We start from the raw sequence: 12,315 nt of genomic DNA, 5'->3' as shown, positions 1-12,315 counted from the left end.
TTTCTTCTGTGAGACACAACAGAAGATATTTTGCAGAATGTTGGCTGAAAAACACTGGACCCCATTTACTTTCATTGTGTGGACAAAAAAAAAAAAAAAAAAGAGGAACAGAACAGAGAAAAAAAATGCTCTTTTTGTCTTCATTTGGAAGAAATAATTATCTATTTATTTTAGAACTATGTTTAGTGCAAAACTTTTCAGATTCACTTAACATATTTTAAAAAAAATAACTTACCTTATTTTTTTTTTTATTTTTTTTTTTTTGAGAAAGATGTTAATATATATAAGAATTAATGAAGACTCTTCTGTGGCTTAATACATATAATTCAAGTTTATCTCTATACAACACTTTATACAGTAGCCTACAGATTCTTTCCAAGCAGCTTTACAGTATTAAACAGTGTTAAATAACGGATGCAAAATTTAAATCTCTAACATGAAAAAGTGTCAATATTCAGCTCAGTTAATTTCAGAGTTGATTCAGTTGAGTTCTTTAGTAAAATGTAATGCATCATAATCATCTTGGGATGTTTTTGTTTATTTTAATATAACGTAAAATCAATTTCAGAACGTTAATTTGAGCAGCTTCTGACTCGACCAATCATGTGAGTTTGTGGGCGGGGCTATCAGTTGAACTGACCAATGACAGGCAGGGGGAGTGTTCGTTAAACGTGTTTGAAAACACGTAGCGGTTAGGATGCGTGTGTGTGTTCCGCGCTGGAATCCTCCAGAAGATCCAGCGATGCCAAGCCTGCTGAAACCGAGCAGATCCACAAATAGATTCTTCTACATTAAAGGTGATAATAATCCAGCTCTCGTTACATAATCACTCATAAACGACGCCCCCGGGAAGCGCGCGGTGATTAATGGCGGGAATCGAGAGGATTCTTCAGCTGATATGCGATAGTTCAGCGGAATGCCCGCTAAAGTTAAAACATACACCTTTTAACCATTGGAAGTTATGTAAATTTCGGGACAAATCGATCATAGAATAATGTTTATAAAACGGAATATTGTTAATATTTGATATAGCTTAAAGTTCTCACAATTTTGAGAGAAAACGTTATTAGAACAACGTTCTCAGAATGTCCTTAAGATGTTATTTGTACTAGAATGATCTAAGAAACGGAGTAAAGGTTTAAGTAACAAATATTTTGGTGAAAATAAAGTTAGTACGATGTTGTAAGAGGTTTTTGTAACTCTTAAATAACTATAATAATAACAAGAAAACTTCACATTTTAACGTTCTTAGAAAACTGGACATTTCAGTGTTTTAGGAAACATTTCAAAACAATGTTCCCACTATGTTTTTAGGACCTAAACTTGTTGCCTGTGAAGACCCAAATTCCAGGTAGCAACGTTCTCAGAACAAGGTTCTATCAAAGTTATGAACAAACGTTCTTCCAGTAATGTTAATCGAATGTTTGTTTAAAGTTGTCTGGTCTATAAGAATGTTTGCAAATCGTTAGAACAAATAATGATATTTATACATCGTTCATGGAATATTATATTTAGACATTTATTTACGTTAAGAGAATGTTCAAAAGTAAAGTTTCCATAATAGCCTATTTGTAAAACAATAGAATAGCATGAATAACAAAAAAAGTTTGTCAAAATCTAAACATTTTTAGATGAACATGCAACTGAAATGTTTTGGTAATAAAACGTTCCATGAATGCTGCTGTGCTAACATTTTGAGATCGCTGTTGAAGACCAGCTGGATTAACTTTCTATTAATATTACTCGAAGAACGTTTGTTCATAACTTTGTGAGAACCTTGCCAGAACCTTAGCCAGAGTTCTGAGATCGTTCCTTGTTAGCTGAGCAAATTTTCCTGTCATGATGATGTTTCTGTATGAACTGATGGTCAGAATCAGTTTATATTTGATCATCTTCAGTGATCGCTGAAGCTGCTCGAAGCAATCTTGAATATTTGCACAGAAAGTAACGGGATCCTGATGAGGCTTGGAGCAGCGCTGTGGAGGTCCATCACGGTGTTGAGGTTTGATCAGATCTCATTCACGTCTCTAGTGTCCACAGGTGTTCATCTATAAATACTGCTGTCATTTGTTGCTATCAGTGTTACATTGGCGTCTCAAGAGACCAGCTCTATTTAAAAAGCTTGGCATTTCTTCTGCGAGTCTTTTGCCAGGACAATCAACACAAAAACACATGTTTCCTGGCGGCAGACAGAGCTTCACATTAGTGAAGGGGTATGGCTATTAACTAGGGACACAAAAATGGAAACAGCTTAGACTAGTCTTAAAATACAGTCATTTAATTTATTTTTTAATGCAAAACTGGTCATAACTTTTGAAAACTATGTTCTAAGAATGCTCCCAATAAGTTACAAAATCTTTATTTCTGAATTTTAAGTTTTTTAAGTGTATTATTATTATTACTTGTTATGCCAACATCGAGGGAATATTAAATTTGACCATTATGCAAACATTATGTTTTGAATGTTCTCTTAATGTTCTGATGAAAGTAGCTCGTCAGATTCAGAACTGTGTTTGTGTGCTAAATATATCAGCTCCTGAGATGTCAGTGGTTGAAGGTGAGAGAGACTGAGGGATGATTAACATGGAAAGAAAAGTAATTGAGCTTTCATGTTTAACAAGTGTTCAGAAATATGGTTGATCATTGTTATGGTAGCTGTGTGTTTTTATTTGTGCTACCTACTGTCTGTTTATCAGTGAGTTATTGCACCGTATATATGCTGCATGTCGATGTGAATCAGGGGCGGATCTACCGGGGTGGCATAGGATGGCATTTGGCAGCAACCTGACCAACGAATTAAAGGTTATGGCCAATTTGAAAATTTACAAGCGCGAATCTTTCGAGCGCGAGTGATTCGTGATCCCGCTCCGAACTCCCGAACTGATTCAAATGATTTGCGATCCCCAAACTGATTCAAATGATTCGCGAAACCCGCTTTGAACACCCGAAATGACTAAAATGATTCGCGATCCCGCTCCGAACTCCCAAACTGACTTAAATGATTCGCGATCCCACTACGAACTCCCGAACTGATTCAAATGATTCGCAATCCCCAAATTGACTCAAATGATTTGCGATCCCGCTACGAACTCCCGAACTGATTCAAATGATTCGCAATCCCCAAATTGACTCAAATGATTCGCGAACCCCAAACTCTAATAATTTACAAAGTATTAATATACTGTAATATTTTTGTTGTTGTTGTTGCTATAAAAACAGACCTAAGCCATCAATAGCCTTTAAAATGGCTTAAAATGCATTATATAAAATAAATAATGAGGCAATAATGATTGGTTAATAATAACACTGTTAAAGTACATAATGTAGGCAAATACAAAATAAACTATTTATGTACATGTTATTACAAATGCCATGTGATTGCTGCTGTTACACTTACAGGACGATCAAATCCTTGTTTAGGATACTGACCAAACATTTCATTCAAATATTCACTAAATCTTTCATTTTTGGACACCTTTTTGCTATTGATGACACAGGCTTTATAATTTCTTCAACAAAAAACGTGCATATCACAACCCTTACAAAAATAAACCATGGTTTTATCATAGTAAAACTGCTTAGTTTCCTTTTGCATGATTTCTGAATGCTTGAGACTATAAAATAAATTAGAGTCATAATAAAGTTATAGCCACAGGTAAATGTGGAGAGCTACAATTGTGATTTGTAATTAATACAATTTATTCATTTAGTTTTTTATTTGAATAAAGTTATTTTTTCACCCCTATAGTAGGTGTTTTTTCCATCATCATATTTGAGGAAGGGGGGCACAACAATAAATCCTGCTTATGGGAACCCTTAAGGTGTTGTTATACACGTCTCTGGGAATGTGTGCTCTACTACACACACACACACACACACACACACTCACACACACTGAAGCATGCGTGGTGTTTTCAGCTCTTCACTATATTAACAGATGATGTAGGCTACACATGTGCACGTCAGCGCGCTATGAGAGGATTTCACCATTTCATTTGATAAAACTATCGTCATTCATTCGTATCGTATACACAGACTGACAGAAACGGCAATGTCTTTACGACAACCTGTCAGAATAACATTTTGGTATAACTTGAAGAAATTCAAACAGAAATATAGTTCTATTGCACAGTATAGTATGCTATACTTCAAGTATTTTATACTTGATATGCTATACTTCCTATTAGCTAATAATAATAGTTAATTAAAAAACACAGAAACTCTGGTTACAACCCACCAAAATAAAAGTTTGGTCTAACTCAAAGAAATTATGTAAGAAATTGCTCAGTAAAATATACTTAAAAAAACATATACTAAAACATTATTTTAAAGGAATATCACACAAGGTTTCATAGAAGTTTTAATTTAAACTTGCCAAAACAATAACACCATATTTTTCAGAAACAATAATATAATGTTTATTTATTTATGATTATTGTCAGCTAATAAAAGCTATGCTTCAGGACCATATTCATATAACATCTAAGGCTAAATGTAGCTCTTGACTGGTTGAGTTAGATGATGATTAACACTAAACTGTAGAAAATCAGTTGAGTCTCCCCAGCTGGAAATGTCATTGGCTGTTAAAATCTTGTGTTTCTTATAATAAATGGACATATTGATAACACTGAATCTTTTATAATGCTCTTAATGACATGTGGATGCATACTGTATGCATTAGTGAGTGTGTGGTGCTTATGGGGTATGGTCACTTATTCCTTATATGAACTGTTTCAAATGCAAGACATTGATTGCATGAGATTAAGTTTGTAAATGATAGCCTGTGTCCTTTTGTAGTGTGCACATATATTTATCATCAATCTGTGATAACTGTGACTAAATTCAGTACATATACGTCTGCCATATGTTGCCACCCCGAATAAAATTCCTGCCCCCTTCTCGCCACCCCATCAATATTTTTCTAGATCCGCCCCTGAGTGAATGAATGTGAATCTGTTTCTGTTGACATCTGCACATGTAAACAGTTCACTGGGGGTTATATATGATCATAGTGACGCTATGACAGCTCTGTACTACACAAATAATTATGTTTAACACTATGTAGAGACACGTGCACTTAATACAAACACTGTCACTATATCCATGGAGTATTATCCGCAATAGTCTTTGACAGCAGTGGACACATATATAGCCATTAAAGGGTTATATGGTTTAATCTCTGTTTGTTTATTTATTTATTTTAATGAGGATCCATTAATGACCTCAATTATTTATTGTGGTCATATGTTGAATGTGTCCATCTAGTGGCCACAGTGAAGAACTGTTGTGTAAATGCAGGATGAAGAGGACCATCACATCACATTTCTGTTTTTCTGTGCCATTGTGTCAACCAGATCCAGTTGTAGTCATGATTATACTGAAAAATGAGTCGTCAGTATTTTTGGTTTTCTAGAAGAGAAAGACTACATTTTAAACATGCTTTATTTGCCGACTTTGTAGTAGATTAAATGGACTATATAAATGTTGTATTGATTGGGAACTTTATTATATTGCCATTATTCTGGCAAACATTGAATGCTCATCAAAGATTGGTTTATGCTCTGCATTTGTTTATTTCTTTGGGAATCACTTCATAACAGCTGAGAAACTGTTCTTCTCTAAGCGTGCAGTAAATGTGTGTCTCCATCAGATTTGTAGAAATGTAGTATTGCATCAGTGTCTCATCAATGGATGCTCTGCAGTGAATGGGTGCCGTCAGAATGAGAGTCTGATAAAAACATCACAATAATCCACAGCACTCCAGTCCATCAGTGAACATCTGGAGAAGACAAAAGATGAAACAAATCCAGCATTTTTAACTCATAATCCATATTAAACTCTTCCTCCAGTGAAAAAGTGCATCTCCTGTTTAAACGCTGCTTGATCTGTGCAGATTTCTCTCCTGATTCAGACCAGAACACTTTTTCACTGGAGGAAGTTTTATAAAGGACTCATATTTTAGTTAAAAATGTCTTAATGATAATTAAAAAATAAGTTGAACGGGTCATATATATTTTGGTGTTGTATTCTGTTTTTCAGCCAAATTGTGTTAAATCTCTTCAGAGACGCCTTATTTTTTCATAACTTCAGATATTGCATTACCTTTTTAACCTATTGAGAGTACATAGGTACTGGCATTTAAACATTACACCTTTAAAAAAAAAAACATCTATTTCTTATGTATTTACTTATTTTTATATTGACTATGTGATGACTGTCCAAAAACCCAATATGTATATTTTGTAATTAAATAAAATTTTGTTGTATTTATTTGTTGGCTTCCATTCCAGACAACCTCTGTAAATACCCAGCAATATTTCTGCGCTCAGGTGAGACGGTCACGTGATGCTCCAGGTGAGACACAGGTGTAAGAGGAGGCCCTGTGCGCTCCATCCATTATTCAGACGGAGGAATCTGATTGGCTGCACGAGCTTGTGTCTGTGCACCGGTCGCGTTCTGTCTGTCTGTCTCTCTTCTGAACACCGTCTTCCTCAGAGTGTCTCCTGTGGGTCAAGAGAGTTACGGATCTGGTAAAGTCATTTATTTCATTATCATCAGTTATCTGTGTGCTGGTGTTAGTTGGAATGAAACTGATCCGAGATCAGCTCAGGGTTGAGCTCGTGTCTTCAGTTACATCTCTGGAAGGTGAAGGTGTTCTGTCACATCACAGAGCAAAAACCAAGGCATTTTAATTATGTATGTGTGCAGGAACTGAAGTATTTGCTCTAGAGTAATGTCTGTTAGGCTGATAGTGATGCACTGGACCTCTAGCAGTCAGTGCTTAGCTTTTTCTGCTTTGAGAATATTACAATGCAGTTTTTACTGTGTTGCTATATGGTTATTCATATTTTAAGTGTTGCTATATATTGTCCAGGGTGTTCTGTTTATTTGTGAATCTTACTCATTTTCTTTACGGTAAAAAGTGACAGATACTGATTTTTTTCAGTAAAATCATTTTAATATAGTTTTGTTAAATTCTAGATAATTTTTTTTTTCATTTAGCATTTTGAGAGGGTTTCGTGGTACTAGTTGATATTTATGCAGTAATATCCATTTTACATATAGATTGTATTTTTAAATATATATAATTATATAGTAAAATATATAGATTTTTTTATTACTTTTTAATTTTGGAAGGCAGATTAGCACCATTTGGTTGTTCAAAAAGAAAGAAAAACATGTAATGCCATTGTGTTCCCACTAGTTGCCGCTAAAGCGCTCTCTAGAGTGGCATGTGAATTGCCTGGTTGTTTTTAGACATAATAACATTATTTTATTAGGTGGGAGATTTGAATATATATTTTAAAAAATCTGAAGACTACTTTTTGTCACATTTTAGATATTTTTAGAAATAGTGATTTGAAGTGTTAACGTGCTGATGTTTTGCATGACTCCAAAAGACTTTATTAGGTCAGTAAATGCATGTCCTAATGCAACATTTGTATTATCAACATGAATGTTAAAATCTCTGACAATAGTACTTTATCAACGGTCTGAGAGGAAATCGCTGCAACGTTTTTCAAAGTGATTTTTTTTTTTTTTTTTTTTTTTTGAGGATCACACCAGTTTCACCAAAGTGTGTTTTTGTCCAATTCCCATTCACTTCCAATGGTTGGTCATTTCTGACCGAAGACCAAGAGTGTGACTATTTTGAATCATGACATCAATTTTTTTCTGTGTTTACATTCCAAGTGCCTTAAAAGTCACCAAGTTATGCAAAATTCTGATGAAGCTGTGATTAAAAATTCAAAACTTAAAATTCTCCAGTCAGAAGTGACAGAAGACCACAGAAGGACTAATGTGTTGCTATGTGCAGGGCTAGATTTACCTCTTAATATTTTTTTACACCTAATCCTATTAATAAATACTTTTACCACCCCAGCCAACACAATTAATCTCAATCATATAAATAAAAAATCAGTGTTCTCTATCACAGAATTACAAATAACTTATTTGTATATATAAGAACAATTTTGTGGCATAAAAATTGAAAGAGTTTGTTGCTTTTATCTTATTTATTTATTGTTAGTTTATTTTCTTGGTAAAATCTTTTTGTTGTTATTTTTTCGCTGTTATATGAACCCTGTAGAATTAAAAGTAATTATTTTCCTTAGTGTAATTTGGGCCTGTAAAAGTTTTTTTTTTCTAGTTTAAATATCTAAAAACTCTTAAATTAGGATGCATTTATTAGACAAAAACACTGACGAACAATATATAATCAAGTTTCCAGGGAAAACAGCAATTATATATCTGCCAGTGGGGTAAGTAAAATAATCTTTATTTAAGAATATTTCACTTACACCACTGGCAGATATTACTTTTTAAAGCAAAAATCACTTAATTTAGTTTTTCCCCTGAAGCAAATGCATTTTAATTTGAGTATTTTTAGATATTTTGACAAGAAATTAAACAAAAGTGCTGAATAAGACAAGCCGTTTTTGGCTGTGCATGCTTATGCATTAATCTGACCCTGGCTATGTGGTTTCTAACATGTGCTGTTGCTAAACTGTTCTGATTGATTTTAATTTGTAGTTGCTGTGCGTTTGCTACTAGGGTGTGCTTGGTGGGTTTGTACTGTCTGAAGTGTCTCTGTGTTCTCAGGTCAAAGCTGAAGATGGTTTCTCCTGCGATCGCGTTGGCTTTTCTTCCGTTCTTGCTCACACTGATTATCCGTTACCGATATTATTTCGTGTTGCTGTATCGGGCTGTTCTTATCCGCTGGGTGCGGGACTGTCTGACGGGCCTCAGTCGAGAGGAGCGGGCGTTTCAGTACATCCTGACCCACGCCACACCCGGAGACGCCCAGAGCATCCTGGACACATTCGACCAGTGGTGCAGCAAAGTGGAGTTCATCAGCAACATCGGACCCAAGAAAGGTCATAAACACACTCACACATTAACACATCTATCATGCTTATTTCTATTTTTAGAGGAGACATTTATTTTTTGTGACCCAAAAACTCTAGCATGTGAACCATCTGAAGAGCATTTACTAAATGTAAATATAGATGGTATTTGACAACCATATGTGTCCTAACCATTGTTAATTATTGAAGAGATTTAAAACAGTGTTTCTCAAAGAGGGACCCACAAGATGACTTAAAATGAATTAATATAAAATAAGCTAAAACAAATAAAAATCAGGATGTACCACCTCAACAACTGAGTATAGAAAATAGTGTCTATATTCAGATAAATTCAGATTATTCTCATGGAGCGCAGCTGGAAGAAAACAAAACCTGGAGGTATTTTACATTGTATGGAAGGATAGTATTTCTACCTACAGAAAGGCTTAAAAGTGCTAGATATATATTAAGAGAGGCATTATCAGATGTTTTTATCTAAAGCAACTTACAAATGAGAACAATAGAAGCAATCAAACCCAACAAAAGAGCAAAAATATGTAAGATATGCTTACTTTTGCACTCTTTTAAAAAACAAATGCAACCCTAGGTGTTTATTTGATACAGTGGCCAAATCAACAACAAATTAAGCATCGACGGGTTCAGATATTTTCCAACAGCACACAGCAGAATTTTTTTGTTTGTTTGTTTGTTTGTTTGTTTGTTTTACTTAGTTCTGCTATTTCCTGTTTACCTCTATGAAGCTGCATTAATACAATCTGTGTTGTAAAAAGGTGACTCATCCGATAGTGTCAGTGCAGTAAAATCAGTAATATTCCTGGATATTAAGTGTCTTACAAAAACAAAAATAAGTACATAAACATTAATTAAGAAAGTAAATGGGGCCCACTCTTGGATAAAACATCATTGGCTGTCACACAGGTAAGATTCTGGACCGGCTGCTGCAGGAACACTGTCCCATCACGGTGCTGGAACTGGGCACTCACTGCGGCTACAGCACGGTCCGCATCGCCCGCTCGCTGCCCATCGGCGCACGCATTTACTCCGTCGAGATGGACGAGAGAAATGCTCAAGTGGCTGAGAAAATCATCCGGTTGGCAGGTTTTGATGAGGACATGGTGAGTTTATGAGACAAATTTAAAGTGCTTTTACATTTGTAAAAGAAGAACTTTTTTAATGTTAAAAAAAAACAAAAAAGCAAGCCCTGCCCATATTTAAAAAGTAACCTGTGTTATGGAAAGTTACTTTTATGTATTACAATATTGCGTCACTCCCTAAAAAAGTAACTAATAACAATTAATTATGTTCATTGGATCATTGAAGGTCAGTGCATAAAATGGGATTAAATATATAAAAGTTTATTTGTATTATTTAACATTTATTGCAGGTTTGTGTCAAATTCGGAGTTGAATTTTTACTGTTTTTAATCATTTTTGAATCTTTTTTCATATAAAAGTGAGATGAATTAATACGTGTTCCCATTTATTCTAGAGCTAAAGTAACATCTTACTCCTGATTTCTCATGGAGACAGGAGAGCTTTCAATCAACAAATAGGTGAAAAAAGTAACAAGTGAAAATTTAACTCATATATTCCATTGTAAAATAAAAAGTAATGTGTTACTTTACTAGTTACTTGAGAAAACGTAATCTGATTACATAACTTGCGTTACTTGTAATGCTTTACCCCAACACTGAAAGTATGGTAATGTATTACTTTCCATAAAAAGTAACTAAGTTACGTAATTAGTTACTTTTTTAGGAAGTAACACTTACTCCTGATTTCTCTCAACTTGGGCACAGGAGAGCTTCCAATCAATAAATGGGAAAAAGTAACTATTTTCCTGTAAATTAAAAAGTAATGCATTACTTTACTAGTTACTTGAAAATCCGACTACATAACTTTCCAAAAACAGTCATGGTAAAAGTAACACATTGCATTCCTTTCCATGAAAAGTAAATAAATAACGTAATTAGTTACTTTTTTAGAAAGTAACACAATATTGTAATGCTTTCCTTTCCATGAAAAGTAAATAAATAACGTAATTAGTTACTTTTTTAAAGTTTAACGCAATATTGTAATGCTTTCCTTTCCATGAAATGTAAATAAGTAACATAATTCGTTTCTTTTTAGGAAGTGACACAATATTGTAATGCATTATTTTCCATAAAAAGTAACTAAGGTAATTAGTTACTTTTAGGAAGTAAAGCAATATTGTAATGCATTACTTTAAGAGTAATTTCCCCCAACACTGTGTTGGTCTGATTGGTTTGATCTGTTGCTCAGGTGGAGCTGATCGTGCGTCCGTCGGATGAGGTGATCCCGCGTCTGCGTGAGGATTTCGGCGTGGAGCGTCTGGATCTGGTCTTCATGGATCACTGGAAGCGCTGTTACCTGCCGGACCTGCAGCTGCTGGAGGGCAGCGGTCTGCTGGGTGAGGGCTCCATCATTCTGGCAGATAACGTCATCTTCCCCGGAGCGCCCAACTTCCTGCGACACGTGCGCCGCTCCGGCCTGTACGAGGTCAGAGTTCACCGTGCCACGCTGGAGTACATCCGTGGCATCCGTGACGGCATGGCCGAGCTCACCTTCCTCGGGATCAAGTAAAACACGCTTACAGGATGTTAAAGTGACACTCTGAACAGTTGGTGTCACAGCTTTCGTTTATTTGATGCTGGTTCACTAGCATCAATCATCAGGCGATTAGCAACATTCACATTCATCCGAAGTGACTTGCGTTGCATTCAATGCACACATTAACATTTAATCGTTCCTTGCTTTTCTGGGAATCAAACCCATGACCTTGGCGTTGGTAGTGACAAGATTTACGTTTGAGCTACGGGAAAGACATTGAACACTTATTAAGTTTAAGTATTTGGGACTTAATTAAAGCTGGCACAAAATAACAATTTTATTATGGGCAATTCATCTGTGCATACTTTTTTAAACCTCATGTTTTATCAAAATGTAATAACTGGACCTTCTGGTGAAAACTTAGGAGTGTAAATTATTTTCAGAAATAAATTTCCACTAGACAGAAAAACTTTACTCTGGTTAATAGTAAAAATTAAAACATAAGTACTTTTATCCCTTACAACTTCTTTTCATTCATGTTTCTTTCTTCATGAAACAGAATTTAATAAATGTTTATATATATATATATATATATATATATATATATATATATATATATATATATATATATATATATATATATACATACACACATAGATGTTACATAAAGCATGGCATTCATTCAGACTAAAGTTGGTAAATGTTCTTTTAATTTGTTAAAGTTTGCATGAAATGAAAATTACCCCATCTGGTCTCTGAATGAATCTTATAGATCTTACTGTGAACAATTCACCCCTCCATGTTTTGTTTTTTAATTGTATGACATAATGTTTCATTCTTAAGCTCCGCCCCTACAAACTCACGCTCATCTACATACA

The 12,315-nt window shown here is 34.7% G+C and overlaps 1 protein-coding gene across 1 annotated transcript; it reads left to right on the top strand.

The window, feature by feature from the left end:
- The first annotated feature begins 1,857 nt into the window (after nucleotides 1–1,857).
- LOC127972296 (transmembrane O-methyltransferase homolog) lies at nucleotides 1,858–12,067 on the top strand. The gene is made up of 5 exons (XM_052575717.1): nucleotides 1,858–2,002; nucleotides 6,291–6,530; nucleotides 8,602–8,876; nucleotides 9,786–9,982; nucleotides 11,150–12,067. The coding sequence occupies exons 2-5, from the start codon at nucleotides 6,346–6,348 to the stop codon at nucleotides 11,468–11,470; spliced, it is 978 nt and encodes a 325-aa protein (XP_052431677.1). The 5' UTR covers nucleotides 1,858–2,002; nucleotides 6,291–6,345; the 3' UTR covers nucleotides 11,471–12,067.
- Nucleotides 12,068–12,315: the final 248 nt, after the last annotated feature.

Source organism: Carassius gibelio, chromosome B15 (assembly GCF_023724105.1).
Source record: "Carassius gibelio isolate Cgi1373 ecotype wild population from Czech Republic chromosome B15, carGib1.2-hapl.c, whole genome shotgun sequence".
NCBI lineage: Eukaryota > Metazoa > Chordata > Actinopteri > Cypriniformes > Cyprinidae > Carassius > Carassius gibelio.
This window is presented reverse-complemented; position numbering and strand designations above follow the sequence as displayed.